This window comes from Cylas formicarius, unplaced genomic scaffold (genome assembly GCF_029955315.1).
Source record: "Cylas formicarius isolate icCylForm1 unplaced genomic scaffold, icCylForm1.1 PGA_scaffold_6__28_contigs__length_40554024, whole genome shotgun sequence".
In the NCBI taxonomy this organism is placed as follows: Eukaryota; Metazoa; Arthropoda; class Insecta; order Coleoptera; family Brentidae; genus Cylas; species Cylas formicarius.
Window position 1 is genome coordinate 15419417 of NW_026844347.1, and position 20705 is coordinate 15440121.

Here is a 20705-nt window from a genome sequence, read left to right on the forward strand (position 1 = left end):
CAGTAGTTTTAGATTTTAGTAGTATTCTTTCATTTTCACAGAATCAGGAGCCTGTCATTAGTCATTAGAATTGTAGTCCATACCAAGTTTCTTTATTAGATTAGGAATATCGGTACAAACAAGTGTACCAAAATAGCCTAAGTCACGAAGTTCTGACTCTGAAAATAACTGTGGTTGCTGAGAAACACTCCGTATATCACCAACAACACTAGGGGTATCTTCATCTATTTTAGGTTCCGAAAGACTGGTGGTATCTTCTTCTAAATTGGCTGAGACTTGAGAATCCGATTAACAATGATATTCAAATTTTTAGTATTATGTACACGAACATTTCACATGCAGATTTGTTGACTCTCTCCATATCGTAGGTATTTCAAAAAGTAGAGATCGCCAGGTTCCAGTATTCCAATGGCTAAAACTTTCTTCACATACCTTTCAAACAATACGTGGCACACAAGGCGTAGTATTGTTTTTAAACATTTTACGTCTATAGTTATGGACCACAAAATAACCAAACACATTGCAAAACGTAGTTTGAATACTAACCTCAAGAAGCAGCTGTCTACAACAAACTCAATTACTCGATAAAAGGGCTTTCTTTCTTTCTCTACTTTAGGGGATTCCCAGCTAATGATGTAGCAATTTCAATTTTTACAATGTTATGAAATGTTGGTATGGCGGCTCACCAACTGTACCATATGTACGAATGGGTTTTGTTACCCGAAAAAAAATCAACGAAGGCCGCGTCCGTTTTGATAATGGTCCTACTTTGTTCTAAATCGAGAATATTGACGGCTTGTGCGCTGCAATTTTATTCTCATCGTAAGGACAAAATACTAACAAGCACATTTGCTCTAAATTAAATGGCGACATTAATTGTAGTGCAGCGGCTTACTAAAAAAAGACCACATAAGTCATTTATAAATGTGCCATTATTGTGATGACCATGTATGAATTTAGGCGAGGGACGAGTGCGATGGAGGATGTTTCTTAAATGTGAATGGTTGTTATTATAACCACGTCAGGTGGGAGAAAATAAGTCCCGAGAGGAAAACGAATCATTGCCGAGCGAGATTAAAATGGTCATAGTGGTGCAAAAAATAGTAATTTTAAAAAATCAAGTAACTTCTGTGAATTACTAAAAAATATATATACCAGCTTCTTTTTATTCTTCGGCTTTGAAATACATATAATGCTTCTTGGGTTGAGGTTGTCGAATAATAGAAAAAAATTTTCAATTTTTTAAGTTTGATTCAATATTTCCATCACAATGTCAAATTAAACAGTTTATAAGAGTATATTATATAGAGTTTATTTGAAACGAGCGGAGCACTGCGGAGCGAGGCGAGTATTAATTAAACAAGTGACTTAAAAAGTTTACCGAATGTGTTGCATACTATACTTTTTCTACGACCGTTAGTTTTTGGGTACATTTTCGAAAAACAATACGAATACATTCACTGACGTGACTGTCAGCATTGACAAAATATTTACATACCTTAGTGATATTTTCAATAACTTAAAAAGTAGCAATATGGAACAACTGACATGAATATTTTGAGCGTTTTTATATATTATATATTAAATTTGCTGACGTTTCGCCAATCATCCTGTTGGCTTCTTCAGAGCTTATCTGAAACTGACTCGCAGTGTACTCTGTACTTGCTTATATACTGTTTGAGGGAGGCTGAGCTAGAAGAGGGATATGAACATATTGGTGAAATTTAAAGACCTGAGTCACAGTTAAGATTATTTGACTGCTTATAGATTTCTATACATTCTCGAATTTTTCTTTATTAAAATAATTGATTGCATGCAAGAATTTTAGTTTTATCTAATAAAATTTGATGTCCAGTTTCATGACTGTGTAGTCTTGAGGATCTTTTATGTTCTTTGGGCCTAGTGGATATTTTTCGTCCGGTTTTTCCAATATATTCTTCGGCGCATATGCATGGAATGTTGTAAAATCTGGTATCTCGTACGGAATTTTGTCTTTGATGGATCGAAGATGTTAAGAGAGTTTTGGACAAGTGGTTTTTGACGTTATATTTCTTAACATTTTATATGTGGTGAGTACTATTTTGAATGTAAGGGAGGACAACAGTGACAAGTGTGGGGTTGTCTTTGGAGGGTTGTAGTGAAGTGTATTTTGTGATGAAACGCTTCATATTTCTAATGTGGAAATTGGTAAGGTGTGTTAATTCTGGCTTCAGTGACTCGGGTTGAGATAGTTTTATGATTCTGTAAACCAGAGACTTGATTATATATATATATATATATATATATATATATATATATATATATATATATATATATATATATATATATATATATATATATATATATATATATATATATATATATATATATATATATATATATATATATATATATATATATATATATATATATATATATATATATATATATATGATGACACTATATTCCGGGATATCATAGATATCATCCGTTCGCTCGTTGAACTCCGACTGGAATCTTGCATCCGACTGGAATCCTGCAGACATTTCGCCAAAATCTCACTTGGCATCTTCAATGCTCGCGCTCCGAAAACACTGGGAGGTTATCGGCGGTGCGTGCGGTATTTATACTCTGCGCCGGAGATGGTAACGGTGCTGCTTGTGCGTGGGGGGAGGTGGCTCCGCCCCCCGAATTGTCGCGTTGTTAATTTCGCCCGATCGTAGTTGCGATGTCCTCGTTGGCTGCTGCGCATCGCTCTGCTGTTTGATTATCGTTCTCCACGTGTTGGATAAATGCAGAGCGTCGTCTCTCGTATTGAGGTGTCCGGACTTTTCTATTTCGATGGCCTCTCGTATAATCCTAGTCCTAAAATCAGGAATATTAGCTATTTGTTTGCAAGTGCCGAAATCAATTTTATGGCCTGTCTGATGTTGGTGCTGAAACAAAGCAGATGTTGTTTGTTTGTTTCTTATGGCTAAACGATGTTCCTCGAGCCTGGCTGAAATCCTTCTGTTGGTCTGTCCCACATACGTCAGGCTGCACGATCCGCATGCTACACTGTATACTCCTTGGTTTTCCAGAGTAATTTTTTGTTTTGGGTTTCTTAGTATTGCTCCGATGGTATGGTCAGGTTTGTATACCGTTGATATGTCGTGTTTCCGTAATATTCGGCCGATTTTGTCAGTAACCCCCTTGATGTATGGCAGGACAGCGATCGATCTTCGTTGGGTCTCGTCCTGCACTCTCTGCTGCGGCTGTTGTTTACTCATTGCCTTGCTGATGGTGCGCCTTTGGTATCCGTTTTGTCGAAGACAGGTACTAATTTTCTTCAGTTCTTTATCTCTGTTCCTCTCGTTTGTGAGCCTGAAGAACCGAGCAATTAATGTATTTGCCACTGCCTGTATCTGTGATGGGTGGTGATGAGATTTAGCGTTCAGATATCTATTAGTGTGTGTTGGTTTTCTATAGACAGTGTGTTCCAAGTGTCCATCTTCGGTCCTTGTGATGTGCACATCTAAAAAGGGCAGACTGTTATGCTCTTCAAGTTCTATTGTAAATTGAATCCTTGGGTAAATGGAATTCAGATGATCTAGGAATTTCAAAAACCTCCTTGCCAAAAGGCCATACAACAAATACGTCATCAACGTATCTTGTCCATAGTTTTGGCTTCAGATTTGCCTTCTCTATTGCTTTCTTTTCGAAGTAAATCATGAAGAGGTTGGCAATCACAGGTGCTCCATCTATTTGTCGGTAAATTTTCCCGTTGTACATAAAGTGAGCGTTTTTCAGGCAATGTCTTGACAGATTATGTATGGCGGAAGATCTTCGTTTTCTTCTATAAGCAAGAGTGCCTCTTCTACTGGAATACTCGGGTAGAGGGATTTGACATCGAAACTTGCCATAATGTCGTCCTTGTCCATCCTGAGAGAACCTAAAATCTGAGTGAAATGTTCTGAGTTTTTAACTAAGAATCTGCCTTTTCCACTATAGGCTGAAGTGCACTGGCCAGATGTTTTTCCAGCTTGCATAATGGTGAGATAAAGGCGCTTACGATTGGACGCAGGGGAACCCCGTCCTTATGGATCTTTAGGAGCCCGTAGAATTTTGGGCGGAATAAGTTTCTTCTTTGTATCCTCGTTTATTGATGAATCGAGAATTTTGGAAAACACTTCGAAGTGTTTTCGGAGCGCGAGCATTGAAGATGCCAAGTGAGATTTTGGCGAAACGTCTGCAGGTTTCCAGTCGGATGCAGGATTTGCAGGATTCCAGTCGGAGTTCAACGAGCGAACGGATGATATCCCGGAATATAGTGTCATCATATATATATATATATATATATATATATATATATATATATATATATATATATATATATATATATATATATATATATATATATATATATATATATATATATATATATATATATATATATATATATATATATATATATATATATATATATATATATATATATATATATATATATATATATATATATATATATATATATATATATATATATATATATATATATATATATATATATATATATATATATATATATATATATATATATATATATATATATATATATATATATATGATGACACTATATTCCGGGATATCATCCGTTCGCTCGTTGAACTCCGACTGGAATCCTGCAAATCCTGCATCCGACTGGACTGGACTGTTCGAAGTGTTTTCGGAGCGCGAGCATTGAAGATGCCAAGTGAGATTTTGGCGAAACGTCTGCAGGATTCCAGTCGGATGCAGGATTTGCAGGATTCCAGTCGGAGTTCAACGAGCGAACGGATGATATCCCGGAATATAGTGTCATCACATTTTTCCATCCGTGAATCAATACGTGAGAATATATATATATATATATATATATATATATATATATATATATATATATATATATATATATATATATATATATATATATATATATATATATATATATATATATATATATATACTGTTTTTTAGTTATAATCTTATCTATCGTCAGTCGTAACCATTACTGGAAGCTATTTGTTTGATAATATAATATAAATTGTTTTTCAATTATTTATGTGGAAAGTAGTATATTACGTGGTATGTGGAGAAAAATGGATTATTATCAAGTAAAAGTCACCTCAGTTCAAACATTTTTCAATTAAGATGAGAAGGTTTGGTCCCAAATTCTCGGATTTAAATATATCTGAAATAATGTTGAGAGTTTCAATAAATGCATTTGAAATGCAACCCGCACTGTCTTCTCAATTTTACTTGGACTCTAGTTTTCATTCCTTTCATTCCTATTTCTAGTCCAACGATTGTGAACATCCGCATGAAAAGAATACTCATTCCGTTTCTTTTTAAGGTACCCTTAATATTTCAAAATCGGCACACTTTTTTTAAAAATTATCTCGATAATTCTTTAGACAGTTACCCTTGGCATGGGATGAATGACCCCCCTCCCACCCGATTAAAATTAGTAACAGAATAGACCCTGAAAAAGTGAAAAATACGTCATAAAAAAATCCGATAAATTACCACTTTATCAACCTTATCAAGACCAATTGAATTGTATAGAAACACGCTTCGCGGCTTCTTGTTCTAGGGTATACTCCTGCGAACCACTATAGAACTTTCGCTAAAATGAATATGAATGCAAGAAAAAGCGATTTTCATATGGATTTTTTCAAATATCTTGAGCAGCGTATGTGTTTAATACTAACCAATTAGCCATATTTTTTATCAATTTTGATTTACCACTAATAATTTGTTCCCGAAAAGACCAATTTTCAGAGATTTTAGATTTTTATCCATAATTGAAAAAAAACTCTATATAATAGGTAAATAAATGGTTCAAGAATTTTGCCGATCGTGTTAATATAGTTTTTGAGAAAATATTTTTTTCTGAAGGCCAAAATGAGCCAAAAAAAAATCAAAAATTTTTAAAAAATGCTTGACGATATACTTCTTTTCTAAATTTGAAGTCAATCGCTGCAAGTTTTTAATACAGGATATTCTGACCAGCCTGTGTAATATGTGACGACCTTAAATACAAAAGTTTTAGTCGGCCATACGGGCTATATGGTCATGTAAAAGAAACTGCTACTTATGGTCATTTACTATTTCGATTGCATAAACGGTTTTCGACAATTGACATTTTCCATGCACCTTTGTAAACGCGATTTTTGTTTCAAAATTGAAAAAAAGGTAGTCTAATGAACGCGACCATTTTCGCATATCTTGTGCATCCCGTGGACTGTTGAAAAGGAGCAACATTTGGAACGTCTAGCTCAAACCATTCGGAAGTTATCGTCGATTTCATCGATAATATAAACCCAAAAATGTCGTCCCATGTAACTGCTATAATTAAAACTCCGTTTGAGTGAATACTAGAGGCAGTTGGAGAGAATGCGTTAATCATGTACTTAAAGCGGAAAATAATTATATAAAAAAACGTAGGACAACGCAAAACCATTAATTATACCCTTGGATGATAGATTCAAACTATTCTGATGCTTAATTTCATTGAATATGCATTTATTATTTGTATAATTACAATTATACCGTACGCAATACAACAGAATGTATTCACACATTTTGTGTTTCAATTTCTTTATTACTACCCTGGACCGGTTTGATTTATTGGCACAAAAATGCCTACGAGCAGATAAAAACATTGATAGCATTCTTACAGTCATGGCCATTTATCCTACTATACATCACTAGAAGTGTGAGAAAAGTGCGGTTTTATAATATGAAAGTCATTTTAGCACACATTTAAATAATAAATAATAATAAAACAGAGGTAAAGCTCATTACAATATTCGTATTCGTCGTCAAAATCTTCCCAACCCGTTAATACAATGTAGTAATATTAATATCTATTTCGAAATAAAATAATTTCACTAGTACACCTATTTTTTAATTAAAATAAATCAACAGCATTTTAAATATTCATCGTGCAATTTGAGATGCACGAACGGTCCTACGACGCTCAGCCAAGAGATCACTGGGTTTTTGCTGCGAATCAAAACAACGCGATAATAGTTAACAACGTTGAAAGTAAACAAGACCGAATTTTTTTTTACCTCTTTGACAAAAAGGGCAGCATAATTTCCCTCGTTCGACATGGGTGCAGGGTGAGAAATGGCCTACGCAACACGGGATGGTCCTAGAAACAACAAAATCCGATAAAGCGGTATTTGGATAGGCGTTGGGCGTTATTCACGGGTATACCATTTGTGTCAAGGTTTCGTACATGTTGTCGTCCTTCAGGTCGACGCTGTGCGCCCAATATTCTTCGAGGGTGATGAAGGTACCGTCTGAAATATTTTCCAAATTTTTGAATAGATTTCGCAGGTTGTGAAACGAAAAATATATTGCGGGTTGTTTCAAAACAAACACCTTTAAAGTTATACAGAGTGTGTTCTAATTGAATGTCAATAATTAAAGAGGTGAGTTTTGGGTTCATTTTAAATAGAAAATTTCATATGAACATATGTCCTAAACATTTAAACTCCTGAGATACAGGGTTTTCAAAAATAAAATATATTTTTTAGTACACATATACTATGTATCAAGAGACATTACTTAGTGTACCACAATATTTTTAAAATAATTCTTGCAATCTCCCATCATTTCTAAAGAAATTTAATTTCTTGATTTTTTTCAATCCGATGTGCGGTTTTCGCTTGAAATGTGAGGAAAATATGAGGAAAAGAGATGAAGCGCGTATCCTTCAAGGCGGAGGACAGGTTCAACACCTTTTATAGTTTTTATGTTCTACTTTTTTTCAAAAAGGTTGTCATTAATTTGACAATTGACAATTTGGTTATACTATTTTATTAAAACTGTAAAAGTAAAAATAACAGTCTTCTAATATTTTTTGTTCTGAAGAACACTAGTTGATAACTAAAGACTAGATATTTTGTTTTAGGTAGAAAATTTATTTTCACAAAGCTTCTCGATTTAACCAGTGCAGCGGTGACTAACCAAAATATTATTTGTTCATAGACAGATTTCTTTTAAAAAAATAATGACATTTGCATTCATTTATGAACAGATTTGATCTCAATTTTTTTTTGTCGGTCGTACGTTCTTCACATAAAAATCAAAATTAATTTCTCTGCTTGCTGTCATATTAACGATATTGTTATGATCATGCAGATCAGAGGTTTTTATTTTTTAAGCGAAAACCGTACATCGGATTGAAAAAAATCAAAAAATTAATTTTTTTTTAGAAATGATTGGAGATCGTAAGAATAATCATTTTCAGAGAAATCAGTGGCATTTCATCAATGTCTACCAAAATAGACAGGTGAAATTAGGTACGCCGGCCACTGGTCTATTTAAAAAAAATTGTGGTACACTAAATAATGCCTCTTGATACATGTGTGCCAAATTTCATTAAAATATCTCAAGTGATTTTACAGATATTAAAAAAATATGCTTTACCTCCCTGTATCTCACAAGTTAAGACGTTTAGAATATGTGTTTACATGAAGTTTTCTTTTTAAAATCCCAAAAATCGCCCCTTACGTATTGACATTAAATTAAAAAACACTGTCAAAACAACCTTGGGTTGGCGGAAAAATAATTTTTATTTTTCAAGTATTGCAAAACGTTAAAAAAGTTTTGGACTGCAGATATTCTTTAGCAGTACATGATTTATGATACGGCTATAAGTATGAAATTCACCTTCATTTCTAAATACGCAACATAAATTAAGATCTCCAAAACTGCCAGATAGATTTTGAGATGATATTTAAAATTCTCGTAACTTTTCACTGGTAACACTTCCAAAGTTCAAAATAACAAAATTATGATTTTATTAAAAAAAAAATCTTCAAAGTATCGCTCAGATTTTAAAAATGTCTTACCTTGATTCCACACGTTAAAACATAACACCGGCACTCCGTAGTTCACGTGATATACGATATGGTACTCAAACGTAGCTATTTTTTTGGATGTGATGTCCCCTTCTTCTCTCGCCAAGAAAGTGGTAATTTTTTTTACCATGTACTGCCCGTTTTCTGGTTCCTGAAAATAATAATGATGATAATAATAATAATAATACACAAAAAATAAATGTCCTGTCATTCTGATGTTAGTTTTCAACACCAAGATATACCAGATGTCTCATGAAAAATTACTAAATTAATGATTATTTTATTTATTTATTTAAAGAAGTCTAACTAAGCCCAACTAAGAGGTAGATTGTTTTTATTCTAAAGTCTAGCCTAACATAAGGATTAACTCTAATAAAAATACACGAGAGTAGGAAAAGACTGAAATTAATAGTTATAGTTAATGGGACAATAACGTTTTTACCTTAACAATAGATTGCGAAAAGAGTATAAATCGGGTCGAGCATTCTGTTAGGTGCTCCAAAATGCGAAAATAGGTGAAAATTTTCAAATATTTGTTTTTGGCGTGGGCAGAAAGAATGTGTTACTATGTCTAGAGTTAATACGGGGAACAAGAAAATTTAGTCTATATAATAGGTCAGAGCAATCAAACAAGTCATTTAAAATTCATTAAAAGTCATTAAATAATGGTAATCATGGAGATCACTAAGAACATATAATCAAATCTCCTAATCCAACAAGAAAGTATTTTTCCTAAACCTTACTTATGTATCAAAATATTTTAATCGAATTCGGTTTTCCTCTTGATTTCAAATAATAAACTTAGTTTAGTTGGAAAGAAAATCCGAGATACACGTGTCCAACTAAAAATTAATTTTCGAATTTTCTAGCTTATTTCAACCACCATATTTTTAAGTAGACAACTTTTTAAGTAGACAAATTTGAATTTGTAGCTTGCAGTACGTACCGCATACGCGTACCATAAAAAATATCATAAATGTCACTTTTCAATTAGAGCAACAGGTTTCGAGATTTTTGCATTTGCAGTTTCTAATGCATTTAGATTTGCAAAAGAACTATTTTTAAAAGAAAGCTCTGTTGCAAAATATACAAAATCTTATCAACATTTGGACTGGCAATCTGTAGCTTTACTGTTTACCCCATTAATTATGGGTTATCACGGTCATCTTAAACCGAATTGTTTTGTTTTGTTAAAGGCCACTTTAGTCGCGAGGTTGATTTTGAATCAGCAATCTTGCATACTATACTTGGTCTACGACCAAACTCGTGAACAAAGTACCGGAAACGTCCAAAGTGACTCGGCACATTGTTTAAAGAAGCTGACGTCTTAAAGTCACACTTTACGAACGCTTGATCAGTGCTAATTGCAAGTGGTTCCGGATCAATTTTCTGCAGCATATGGGTTCGGAAATGTTTACTAATTATATGGGGCGTTCAATATTAAAAAATACCTACGTCGTAAGCAATAAAGCTGAACTAAACTTTAAAACAAAATCCTAAAATTACGTAAAAACAAGCCAAGATGCAGAAACAGCCTAAGAGTCAATAAAGTTGTAGTTTTCGTGAATTATTCAAAATAAATAACAAAAACTAAAAAAAAGTCAATTGCTAATTTTTCAAAGAAACTTCCACAGGCTACAGTAATACTATTCACAAATCTTCTGGATTCTTCCTGCGTTGGTTATTGAACTTGCTTATGTTCATCATCATCATCCTCTTGACTTCTTCGGAGTTGAACTGCCTGACTCGCATTCTACTCTGAACCTGCTTATTTACCGTTTGAGGGAGGCGGAGCTAAAGGAGGGGCATGAACATTGTCTCGGATGATTGATTCCTATATTGGTGAGAGGTAAAGACCTGGGTCGCGGTTAACGTTGTTTGGTTACTTATAGATTCTCGGATTTTCCGTTGGTAGAAGAATTGATTGTATGCAAGAATTTTAGTTTTATCTAATAAAATTTGAGTTTCAGTTTGATGACTGTGTTCGGCTGCTGATGAGTTTATTTGTTGTAGTCTTAAGGCTCCTTCATGTTCTTTGAGTCTAGATAGTTTTTGTAGTGTCTCTCCAATGCATGCTGTAATCTCCAGGAGTATCTCAAATGAAATTTTGTCTCTGACGTATGAAAGTAGTGTGATGTTTTGAATATAAAGAAGGACAACAGTGACTAGTGTGTGGTTGCTTCCCTACTCTGAAACTTTAAAAGGTCGTGGTGAAATGGATTTTTTTTATAGAATATTGTCTTGGATGACTAATATCTCTAACATGGAAATTACTAGCGAGAAGAGCAGATGTAAGGTGTTTGAATTCTGGGTGCAGTAACTCGGGCGACTTAAACAGAGAGTTGATAACCAATGATTTTTGGGTCGGATGGGGATATGACAATGCATTAAGGTATCGGGTCTGTGGGCATAGGTTTTCTGTAAACAGAATTACTTAATGCTAGGTCTGATTTTCTATTGATAAGAATGTCTAGCAATAGAAGATTTTTATTAGTTGCTAACTGAACTAAATCTCGGAGGGAATCTTGACTCTGACGCCAAATAACAACAGTATCATCAATGAGCGTTTGCATAATTTTGGTTTTAGATGGAAGGTGTCGAGTGCTTTCTTCTCAGAGGCTTCCATAAACATATTTGCGATGACTGGTAATAATGGAGGACCCATAGCTGTTCCGGACGTTAGTCCATAAATATAACTGTTACAAGAAAAAGACAAGCAATTTTTTAATTAAAATGAGGTCTGGTTCCAGATTCTCGGATTTTAATATATCTGAATAATGTTGAACATAAGTAAAGAGGGATTCTACGTCGAAACTCATCAACAGTTGATGAACACGATCTTGAAACCAGACATCAAATCTATAGGCAACCAAACAATCTTAACCAATACCTCCTGTAGCTCCCCCCCGCCCCCCCCAAACAAATACATAAGCAGTTAAGCTTTGAAGCAGTCAGCAAGATAGTTAACGAAACGCAGGAGGACTCCAGAAAGTACACCGTTGACTTGACATTGCACTGGACTTCACAAATTTTATTTAAAAAAAGAAAAAAATTATTGTAATAAATGATACTGCCAATTTTCAATAAAATCAAGAAGGCATTTCTTGCACGAAGCATTCTATGAACTGTTGTCTTTTTATTCGTTAACGAATCGGCAGCGGAACGTTTTCGCATATTTTTTGAAACACTCTGTATACGTCAAGCTGAATCCATCGGCACAAACCACTCAATTTCTGTTAGTTCTAGCAGCGCATTGCTTTTTAATTAAACGAATGATATTCTTCAGCACTCTTAAGTCCATGCGGATTCACCGACAAAGACATATCAGATCTCCGCTACTTGTTACAAAAGATGACAGATGTGTCGTGTGTTTGTTTAAATTCTTATGCTCAGCCGATTTTGACTGCTGCACCTGCCCGTAGGTGACAAATTACATTTAAGGTGAAATTTTAATATATTGATAAAGAAAAACAACTAAACCAAAACATTTCAGAATGGTTCGTAAAAATTAAGTAATTTGAGTATTGGTGAACACGCGGGTAGTTTTCTAATTATTGTATGCCCTCTTATATTAAATCTATAGCTGAGTGTTGAAACAGGCTTATTATGAAAAGGCCTGCGCACTTGTATTTTTTTAGAAGTGTAATTGCTGAATATTAAAGTAACATTACACACAATGGAAAGGCGCATACGGCATAATTTTACATTTTAACATGAAAATAATAAGTGGTAGTAGTAATCGTATGAATCTGTGTGGTTGGAAACTGCAAAGCTGCCAGTATCTTTGTGTTATAGTTTTTTACAAAGACCGCATTGATAAAATTGCCATTGTTATATGTATAGTTGGTATGGTAACAATGTCGCGTGGTTTCATCGGTCATATAGAACACAATTCGTAAACATATGTTTTTAAATAAAGAGGTATTAGTTTTCACCAACAAGTAACATATTCTTACACAAAAAAATCCGGGAAAACGCGGAAGAATCAGGTTACCATCTCACAAAAAAGCAGACTCTGTATGAGAAAAAAAATCAAGTAAATAGACACACGAATACAAAAAAAGTATTTTAAAGTAAATTTGAACAAAAAAAAGTAAATCGACCAAGAGAAAATGCTGAGGTTTGAAAATGTCCGCCAGAGGGCGTAGTTGATATCTAGAATCTTAAAACTCGTTTTCTGCAATTTGTTTTATATTGATAATACTTAGAGAAAACACTGTTTTAAAGCTGAGAGAAATTGAAAGCTCTTTTGATAGATGCTTTTTACTTGACCTCTAAAAGGAATGTGGTTTTGGGTGCTCCAGCATGGAGAGCATGGAATAATAGATTTTAATAAACTTGGAGTCAGTCAGAGCAGTTGCGAAGTTGCGTCACGCATAGTGACGTAATCAAAAATGGTCAGTCAGTATGTCTTAGCTATATTGACAAACAAAATTTCTGTGTCAATTCACAACATCCAGTAACGATCTAGAACGCAAAATATTGTGCAAACAAAAAATAAACTTCGACAATCTCTTACTTCTTAATAGCTACAAGGTTGAAGAAAATAATGCCCGAAGCGACAATGAATCATTGGAAAAGTATATGATAGACTTGAAAATACAGTTTTAAATTTTATTTTAATATAACATAAAAGCCAAGTTTTTTAAAATAATCTATTTGATATATTGAAACTAAGGAATTTGACAAAATATGCGTATTGTGACCACAATTTGTTGTTATATCAAACCTAATTCTCAAGTTTCTTAATGACATGCAATAAATATTAATAATTAAACAATTAATAGTATATTATGCAACAAATGCGGTAAACGGCATTTGACTCGCGAGTTAATTTGAAACGAGCGGAGCACTGCGGAGCGAGGCGAGTGTTTAATAAACGAGTGACTTAAAAAGTTTACCAAACGTGTTGCATACTATACTTTTTCTACGACCTTTAGTTTTTGACGACATTTTCACAAAACAACACGAATACATTCAGATGACCGTCAGAACTGACAAACGTCAAAATTCAAGGCTACTACCAAACCTGTTCGGTAAAATCCCGAAAATGTCCGATGTGGCTCGGATCTGTGGGAAACGAAACTAACATGGTAAAATGACGCTTCCCGCACGTTAGATCGGTGTTTAATTACGTATTTTACATGCGGGAGTAGAAAAATATAATTAATAAACGAGGAAAAGTTCTCCTCAAGATCACTGGCACCTTTTTTTAGGGAAATAATACAATCAAACCATAATCGCATAGAACAATAAAACTATAAAAAATTCAAACGAAATTTTTAATTTGTAGAAGCGAAAAATGGAACAATCAATTCGTTGTTGTCGAGCTGCTTCAAAAGCAAACTCTGTAGTGTTATCCATGTGTGGGAAAACGAACTTGTGGCCCGCAAACGTAATAATCAGCACACTATTTTTATGTCGACAACTTATGGCGTAAGTATGACAAATATTTTCAATGTAATTTAAAGCAAAGTATTTTCACGTGGGTGTTTGATATCATATTATGGATTCCAACGACACTGGGTGCGCAAGCAAAATCGCGAACGAATTTTAAAACCGCTTCTGGCTATTAACGAGTTTACCGAATAATATACAAGGTGATTCCCGGGGGATATCAAATAAATGTTACCGGCAATGTACAGGGTGAGTCAACGATGGAGTAAAGTTTACCTCAAAAGTTTTGAGAAAAATTGACGAATAAAATATACATTTTTTTAAATGAAACAGCCTATTTTTAAATTTTGTCTTGAATTCGTTTTGCAATTCTTTGAGAAAACTTTTTTATTAATTATAATACCTAATAGTTTTTCCAATATTTTAATTTTTCCAAATAATACTAGTTTTCACACTTGCAAAAAAATTATCATAGCGCCATTTTTGAAAAGTAGATCCGTATTTGATATTAATGTTATCCGAAGATTATGTAAAAGGTATATGGAAAGGAATTGGAAATAATACTGAAGGATGTTCAAAATAAACGAATATATCTGGATAATTTTAAATTGAACAATCTCGATTTTCTCAAAATGCACACCCTAAACATTATTATTTTTTCTGAAAGGTCTTACAAAAACCTACAACTTTTATTAAGTATCAGGGTGGGATGAAAAGTTACCGACCTGACCACGAAAAACTATGTTTTTAATATTTTTTGCTTTATTTTTCAACCTAATCTGCATCAACACTGCTACATTTATCATAAAGGTATTCTAATTTGGGTATAGCAGTTTTAAACGTAGATACGTCAAGCTCCTTTAACTACTGATTTATAGCTTCCATAACTTCTTCTTTGCTCTTAAATGTATTACCGCCAAGTCATTTTTTGAGTTTATTAAACAGGCAATAGTCGCCGGGGGCTCAGCCTGGAGAGTAGGGAAGTTGCGGCATGAATTTAAACTTCAATTCGTCGATTTTGGACATGGGAACAATCGACGAATGCACAGGTGCGTTATAGTTATATATAAATTATTTTTCTTCGACAAATGAGGTCATTTAATTTGTACTTCGTGCTTCAAGCGTTGCAATAACTCTGCGTAGTATTGACCAGTGATAATCTTACCGTTTACGCATGTATAAAATTCCTCTCGCATCCCAAAAAACAGTAGCCATAACCTTGTTTGCCGATAAAATTGTTTTAGCCTTTTTGGAGCTGGTTTTCCTTTTGCAATCCACTGTTTTGACTGTTCCTTATTCTCAGGAGTGTAGCTGCGAATTGACCCAAAAATTCTTTTCTATTACGCCTATAAAGCGCCAGATTGTCGGTAGAAATATATTTTCGATTCAGTTTTTGATCAAGCGTTAGCAAACACTCTGCATTTTAAATACAGAAACCCACTGCTTAATAGTTGAATATGATGGGGAGGAGTCTCCTAGTGTTGATTCCATCTCTTAATGAACTAATGAAAGCACGTTGTTTTAATTTATCCATTTTCACGAAAACAACAGAAGTGTCTTGGGCAGTGTGATCTTAAACGCAATAACATTAGCGAATAGGCTGAAACTGTAAAAACAATACAATTTATTTTAAGTTTTCCAGTATTTACCCTTGGTTCTGTATAACACTATTACTATAACATCAGTTGGCTATGACCAAATGACATAAAATTTTTACCTGACAACTGAGTAAATAAAATTTATAAAATTTATTGTGGTGTCAGTAAATTAAAAAAAAATAAACCTGGGTTTTCCTAAAGCTGACTTAATTGACATTATTTATATACTGGCTGAGGCTTTGTTGGGAGTAACACTTTACAAAGCGGAGTACCCTAATAGGCACATACCAACCAAACGGTCTCTTCAGTGTTTGGAATGGTTTGATGCTAGTGGTAGTACTGAATATGAAAAACGGAAAGTGGTAAACCGGAATTGCGACCAATGAGGAAAAAGAATTGAAAATTTTACTCACGTTCAAGGTCAGTTCTGTAGCATGTAATCAATAGCTTATGAGAAAAAGTAAATCATCCCTTCCAAGTTATAAATGAAGCAATAGAGGCCGATCCAAATTTTTTGTCTGAAATAATGTTTTCCGATGAATCTCCCTGCAACACTTGATGTGGACAATAGAATTCGGAAAACACCGTTTATGCTAAGGAACGTCCAAGAAAATATACGAAAAACTCTAAAAATGTATATTCAAGGCGAAGGGCATATTTTTGAACATTTATTGTGCCATAATAATAATTAAAATAAGATAAGTCCATTTGTACTAATAGATATTTAATATTATTTACCATCAAAAATAACTCCAACAAAGTTATTTCTCCTATTCAATAGTTTTGTTATGGCCAACTAATCTTATAGCGATATGCAGAATAAAGTATTGGAAACGTTAAAATAAATCCCAAAGTATTAAACATAGGTATTTCACATTACTGAAAAAACTGAAAACTATATTTATAGATAATTTTTAACTTGAAAATAATTAGGTTTAGGTAAATGCAAGAATTGTAACAAATTTCGAAAATGGTTGATCCTTGGAACACTTGGAACGAATTTAATATTTTCTGCAATCTCCATCCGCGTCAAACACAGCTTGAAGTCTTCAGCTCAAGGTCATGAAAGGAGTTATGAAGGTTTGAATGTTGGTATTGTGGAGCCATTGTGCAACGATGTTTGCAGTGTGGACAGGATAGTTGGCTTATTGAAAAATTTAATTACTGTTCCACATTGGGGACCATAAACGAAAACCTAAACTAACTAAAATGTTGATAAGGACCAACCATCTAACTTCGTCACAATTCTTGCTTTTAACTCTCTGCGCGTATGTGAAGCTATTTTAGACTTCCTTTTATTTTTCAAAGTATTTAAAAAGGCGCGTTTTTTTATGAAACCAGCCGCTTTTTTAATCGGTAGTATTTGGGAAGCCGTTAACTGTTTGACTAGAATCCATTATTGCTATTATACTTTCACCTATCCCCTATCATTCTATCAACTCAATCCACCAACAGACTAACAGAAACGTAGCATATCCTTTTGTATAGACATAATATATGTGCTAAGTTTCTGTTATTCTGTTCTTGAGTTGAGTTGTCAAACATTTAAAGCCTTTAAGTATTTATTTTTATCCACGACTTGTACTTTAAGAATATTAATGTATTATTATTATTATTCTCTCAAATGATAGATAAACAATGTTGCAGTTCTTATTACTGCATAATGTATTTAATTTTTCCAGAAATATTTCTTTCTTTCCGCTCGTCATTATGATTCACAAACCGTCCGATAGACTTTGAGAGATTGACAGATTAACTAACGCGTCAGACGATTTGCAGATTACCTATAACAGTGTAGTTAATTTGCACCTTGTATAGTGGCGTTTCATTGGTCGATACTTTTGAATCTACGGGATATCATGGACATGCCCACAATTAATACACAAAACATTTTTGACGTTTGATACTTTTGTCTTATTTTGTCAAATTTTATATAAATAATATATTTACGTGTTAGATAGTAAGTGCCTTAATGAATTTTTCTTCTGTCCAAAAATAAAAATATTTTTTGTTAGGTAAATACTAACCAACCCAAACTACTAACTAACCTCATTTACTTAACAAGAGAGAATTGGTATGTTATTATTTGCTTTTTCTTGTTATGACACTCATCCAAAAAAGGAAAATATAAAATGTCAAAAATCGTATTGTTCGATATGTTTTTTATTGGCTCTTCTCACAAGAAAATACTTACTTAGCATCCACTGCCTTGTAAATACACCAAATAATTTTAGTTTACACTTACTTCCTCGCATAAAGTTTCTTATTGGAAAATAAATGCCTTATATCTTCTTTAGCTGAGATTTAAGTAATGCTTAAAATTCTATAATATAGTGATCCCGATAAAAAAATATTACACACAAAATTCTTAACTATAGAACTCTGTTCTTGCTTACAATAATTTATTAGTAGGATGCTACTGAAAAAAAAATCCACGCTTTGAATTTTGTCAGTGAATATATTCGTGTTGTTTTGCTCCAAAAACTAACGGTCATAGAAAAAGTATAGTGTGCAACAGGTTCGGTAAACTTTTTAAGTCATTCGTTTATTAAACACTCGCCTCGCTCCGCACTGCTCCGCTCGTGTCAAATAGACTCCTGAGTCAAATGCGGTTTACCGCACTTGTTGCATAATATACTATTAATTTTTCATTATGCTTAGGTACCTATCTTTTATACACCGATCTAGCGTGCGTTTCCCACGGATCCGAACCACTTCAGACATTTCCGAGATTTTACCGCATCGGAATGGGAGCAATCGGATGTTTTCGGAGATCTTCGTTGAATTTTGACGTTTGTCAATTCTGACGGTCATGTCAGTGAATGTTTTCGTGTTGTTTTGGGAAAATGTACCCAAAAACTACCAGTCGTAGAAAAAGTATAGTATGCAACACGTTGGGTAAACTTTTTAAGTCACTCGTTTATTAAACATTCGCTCCGCTCGTGTCAAATAAACTCGTGAGTTAAATGCCGTTTACCGTACTTGTTGCATAATATACTATTATTTAGCATTATGCTACATAAAAACACAATATAGATATTTTAAATATCAAAAGGTAAACAGAAACTAAGAGCTAAGCAGACAAATCAAAATTTGGATAGTACATGACATCTTAAAAATCTTTTAAATTTATTAAGTGTATCATAGTAATTTTTCAAAGGAACTTCCACAGACTACTGTAATACTTTTTACAAAACTTCTGGATTTCTCCTGCGCCGGTTTTTGCTGAGTTGAAATTTATCTCTTGTTGGCTTCTTCAGAGCTTGACGTGATTATATATATATATATATATATATATATATATATATATATATATATATATATATATATATATATATATGATGACACTATATTCCGGGATATCATCCGTTCGCTCGTTGAACTCCGACTGGAATCCTGCAAATCCTGCATCCGACTGGAATCCTGCAGACGTTTCGCCAAAGTCTCACTTGGCATCTTCAATGCTCGCGCTCCGAAAACACTTCGAACACTCGGAGCGCCAGTCGGATGCAGGATTTGCAGGATTCCAGTCGGAGTTCAACGAGCGAACGGATGATATCCCGGAATATAGTGTCATTACATTTTTCCATCCGTGAATCAATACGTGAGAATATCATATATATATACATATATATTATATATATATATATATATATATATATATATATATATATATATATATATACGAACAAACCCATATATATATATATACGAACAAAGCCATTTATACGCTGTTTCTTTAATACCCTTTTTTACAATTTTCTTAAAAGTCTAGTTCTACTTATTGTCTCAAAGGCACGTTTAAATCTATAGAAATCTGTAGAAATATATAAATCTCTAAACAACCAAACAATCTTAACCACAACGGTCTTTGCCTTTCATTCGCGACAATGTTCTGACCCCTCCTTATGCATAAGCGGCAAAGAATACATTGGAGATACGAACGAAAAATATCAGCTACTCTCAAAGAACATGAAAGAGCCTAAAACAATTCTTCTACCAACGAAAAATCCGAGAATCTATAGAAATATATAAACAATTAAACAAACTTCAGTCAACCGAGGACAATGTTGATGTCCCTCATTTAACTCCGGTCCCCTAAAACAGAGTAGTACAGAGTAGAATGCGAGTCAGTTTCAGTAAAGCTTTGAAGAAGCCAACAGGAAGATTGGCGAAGCATACGAAAATTGGATTAATCCACAACCGACGCAAATGATTTAGGATGCTCTTAATCGATTCGCTTCAAAACTGCAGCAACAGAGGTGTAAGGAAAGAGGTAGGTGTGCGCGCGCATAGCGTGAAACAACCTGTATATCCTTCTATTACATTTCCTATTAACTAAGCTCTCACCGAAAACGAATGAATATTATTTGATAAAATTAGTTGTGGCGGTGATACAATTTGCTGAAATTGAAAATTTCTATTCCAGTTCGAAAAATTGCATTTTTGCAGAAAATATTTAAACGAAACTAACCAAAACCTTTGCTATTCGCGATATGAATTGACGAACATATTGCTACCCACCTGCCTTATTTCCAATTTCCAGCCGTCCAGAAGGGAATCGGAAATTTTCACGATTTCGTCCAGGCATCGGCAGAAATCATCAAAAGAGAATGCGAACTCCATGAACCTGAAATGTATTTCGACAAATTACTTACTAAAATGGCGTTCGAGGCCTATAATATGGGATAAAAACATGGCGGCGCTCCATGTTGGACGTTAAAATAACACAAACATTTCTTGTATTTCTTTTTTATTGGACCTGCATTCGAATTTATGGACCTCAAAGGGGACGAACGGAATATTCAATCTTTTAAAGCATTTTTCGGGCGATAAG

At 33.8% G+C, this 20705-nt stretch overlaps 1 protein-coding gene across 7 annotated transcripts in view; it reads right to left on the reverse strand.

Annotated features, from left to right (window-relative positions):
- Window positions 1–6523: 6523 nt before the first annotated feature.
- The window catches only part of LOC132704165 (ubiquitin-like-conjugating enzyme ATG10), a 169787-nt gene continuing 155605 nt past the window's right edge, over window positions 6524–20705 (reverse strand). For all 7 annotated transcript variants that reach the window (XM_060673991.1, XM_060673997.1, XM_060673998.1 and 4 more), the window contains 5 exons: window positions 20393–20498; window positions 8865–9024; window positions 7222–7307; window positions 7074–7156; window positions 6524–7005 (listed from right to left, as the gene is read on the reverse strand). In XM_060673991.1, coding sequence (XP_060529974.1) covers window positions 6921–7005; window positions 7074–7156; window positions 7222–7307; window positions 8865–9024; window positions 20393–20494 — 516 coding nt within the window. In that variant the 5' untranslated portion in view covers window positions 20495–20498 and the 3' untranslated portion in view covers window positions 6524–6920. The remainder of the gene's footprint in view (window positions 7006–7073; window positions 7157–7221; window positions 7308–8864; window positions 9025–20392; window positions 20499–20705) is intronic.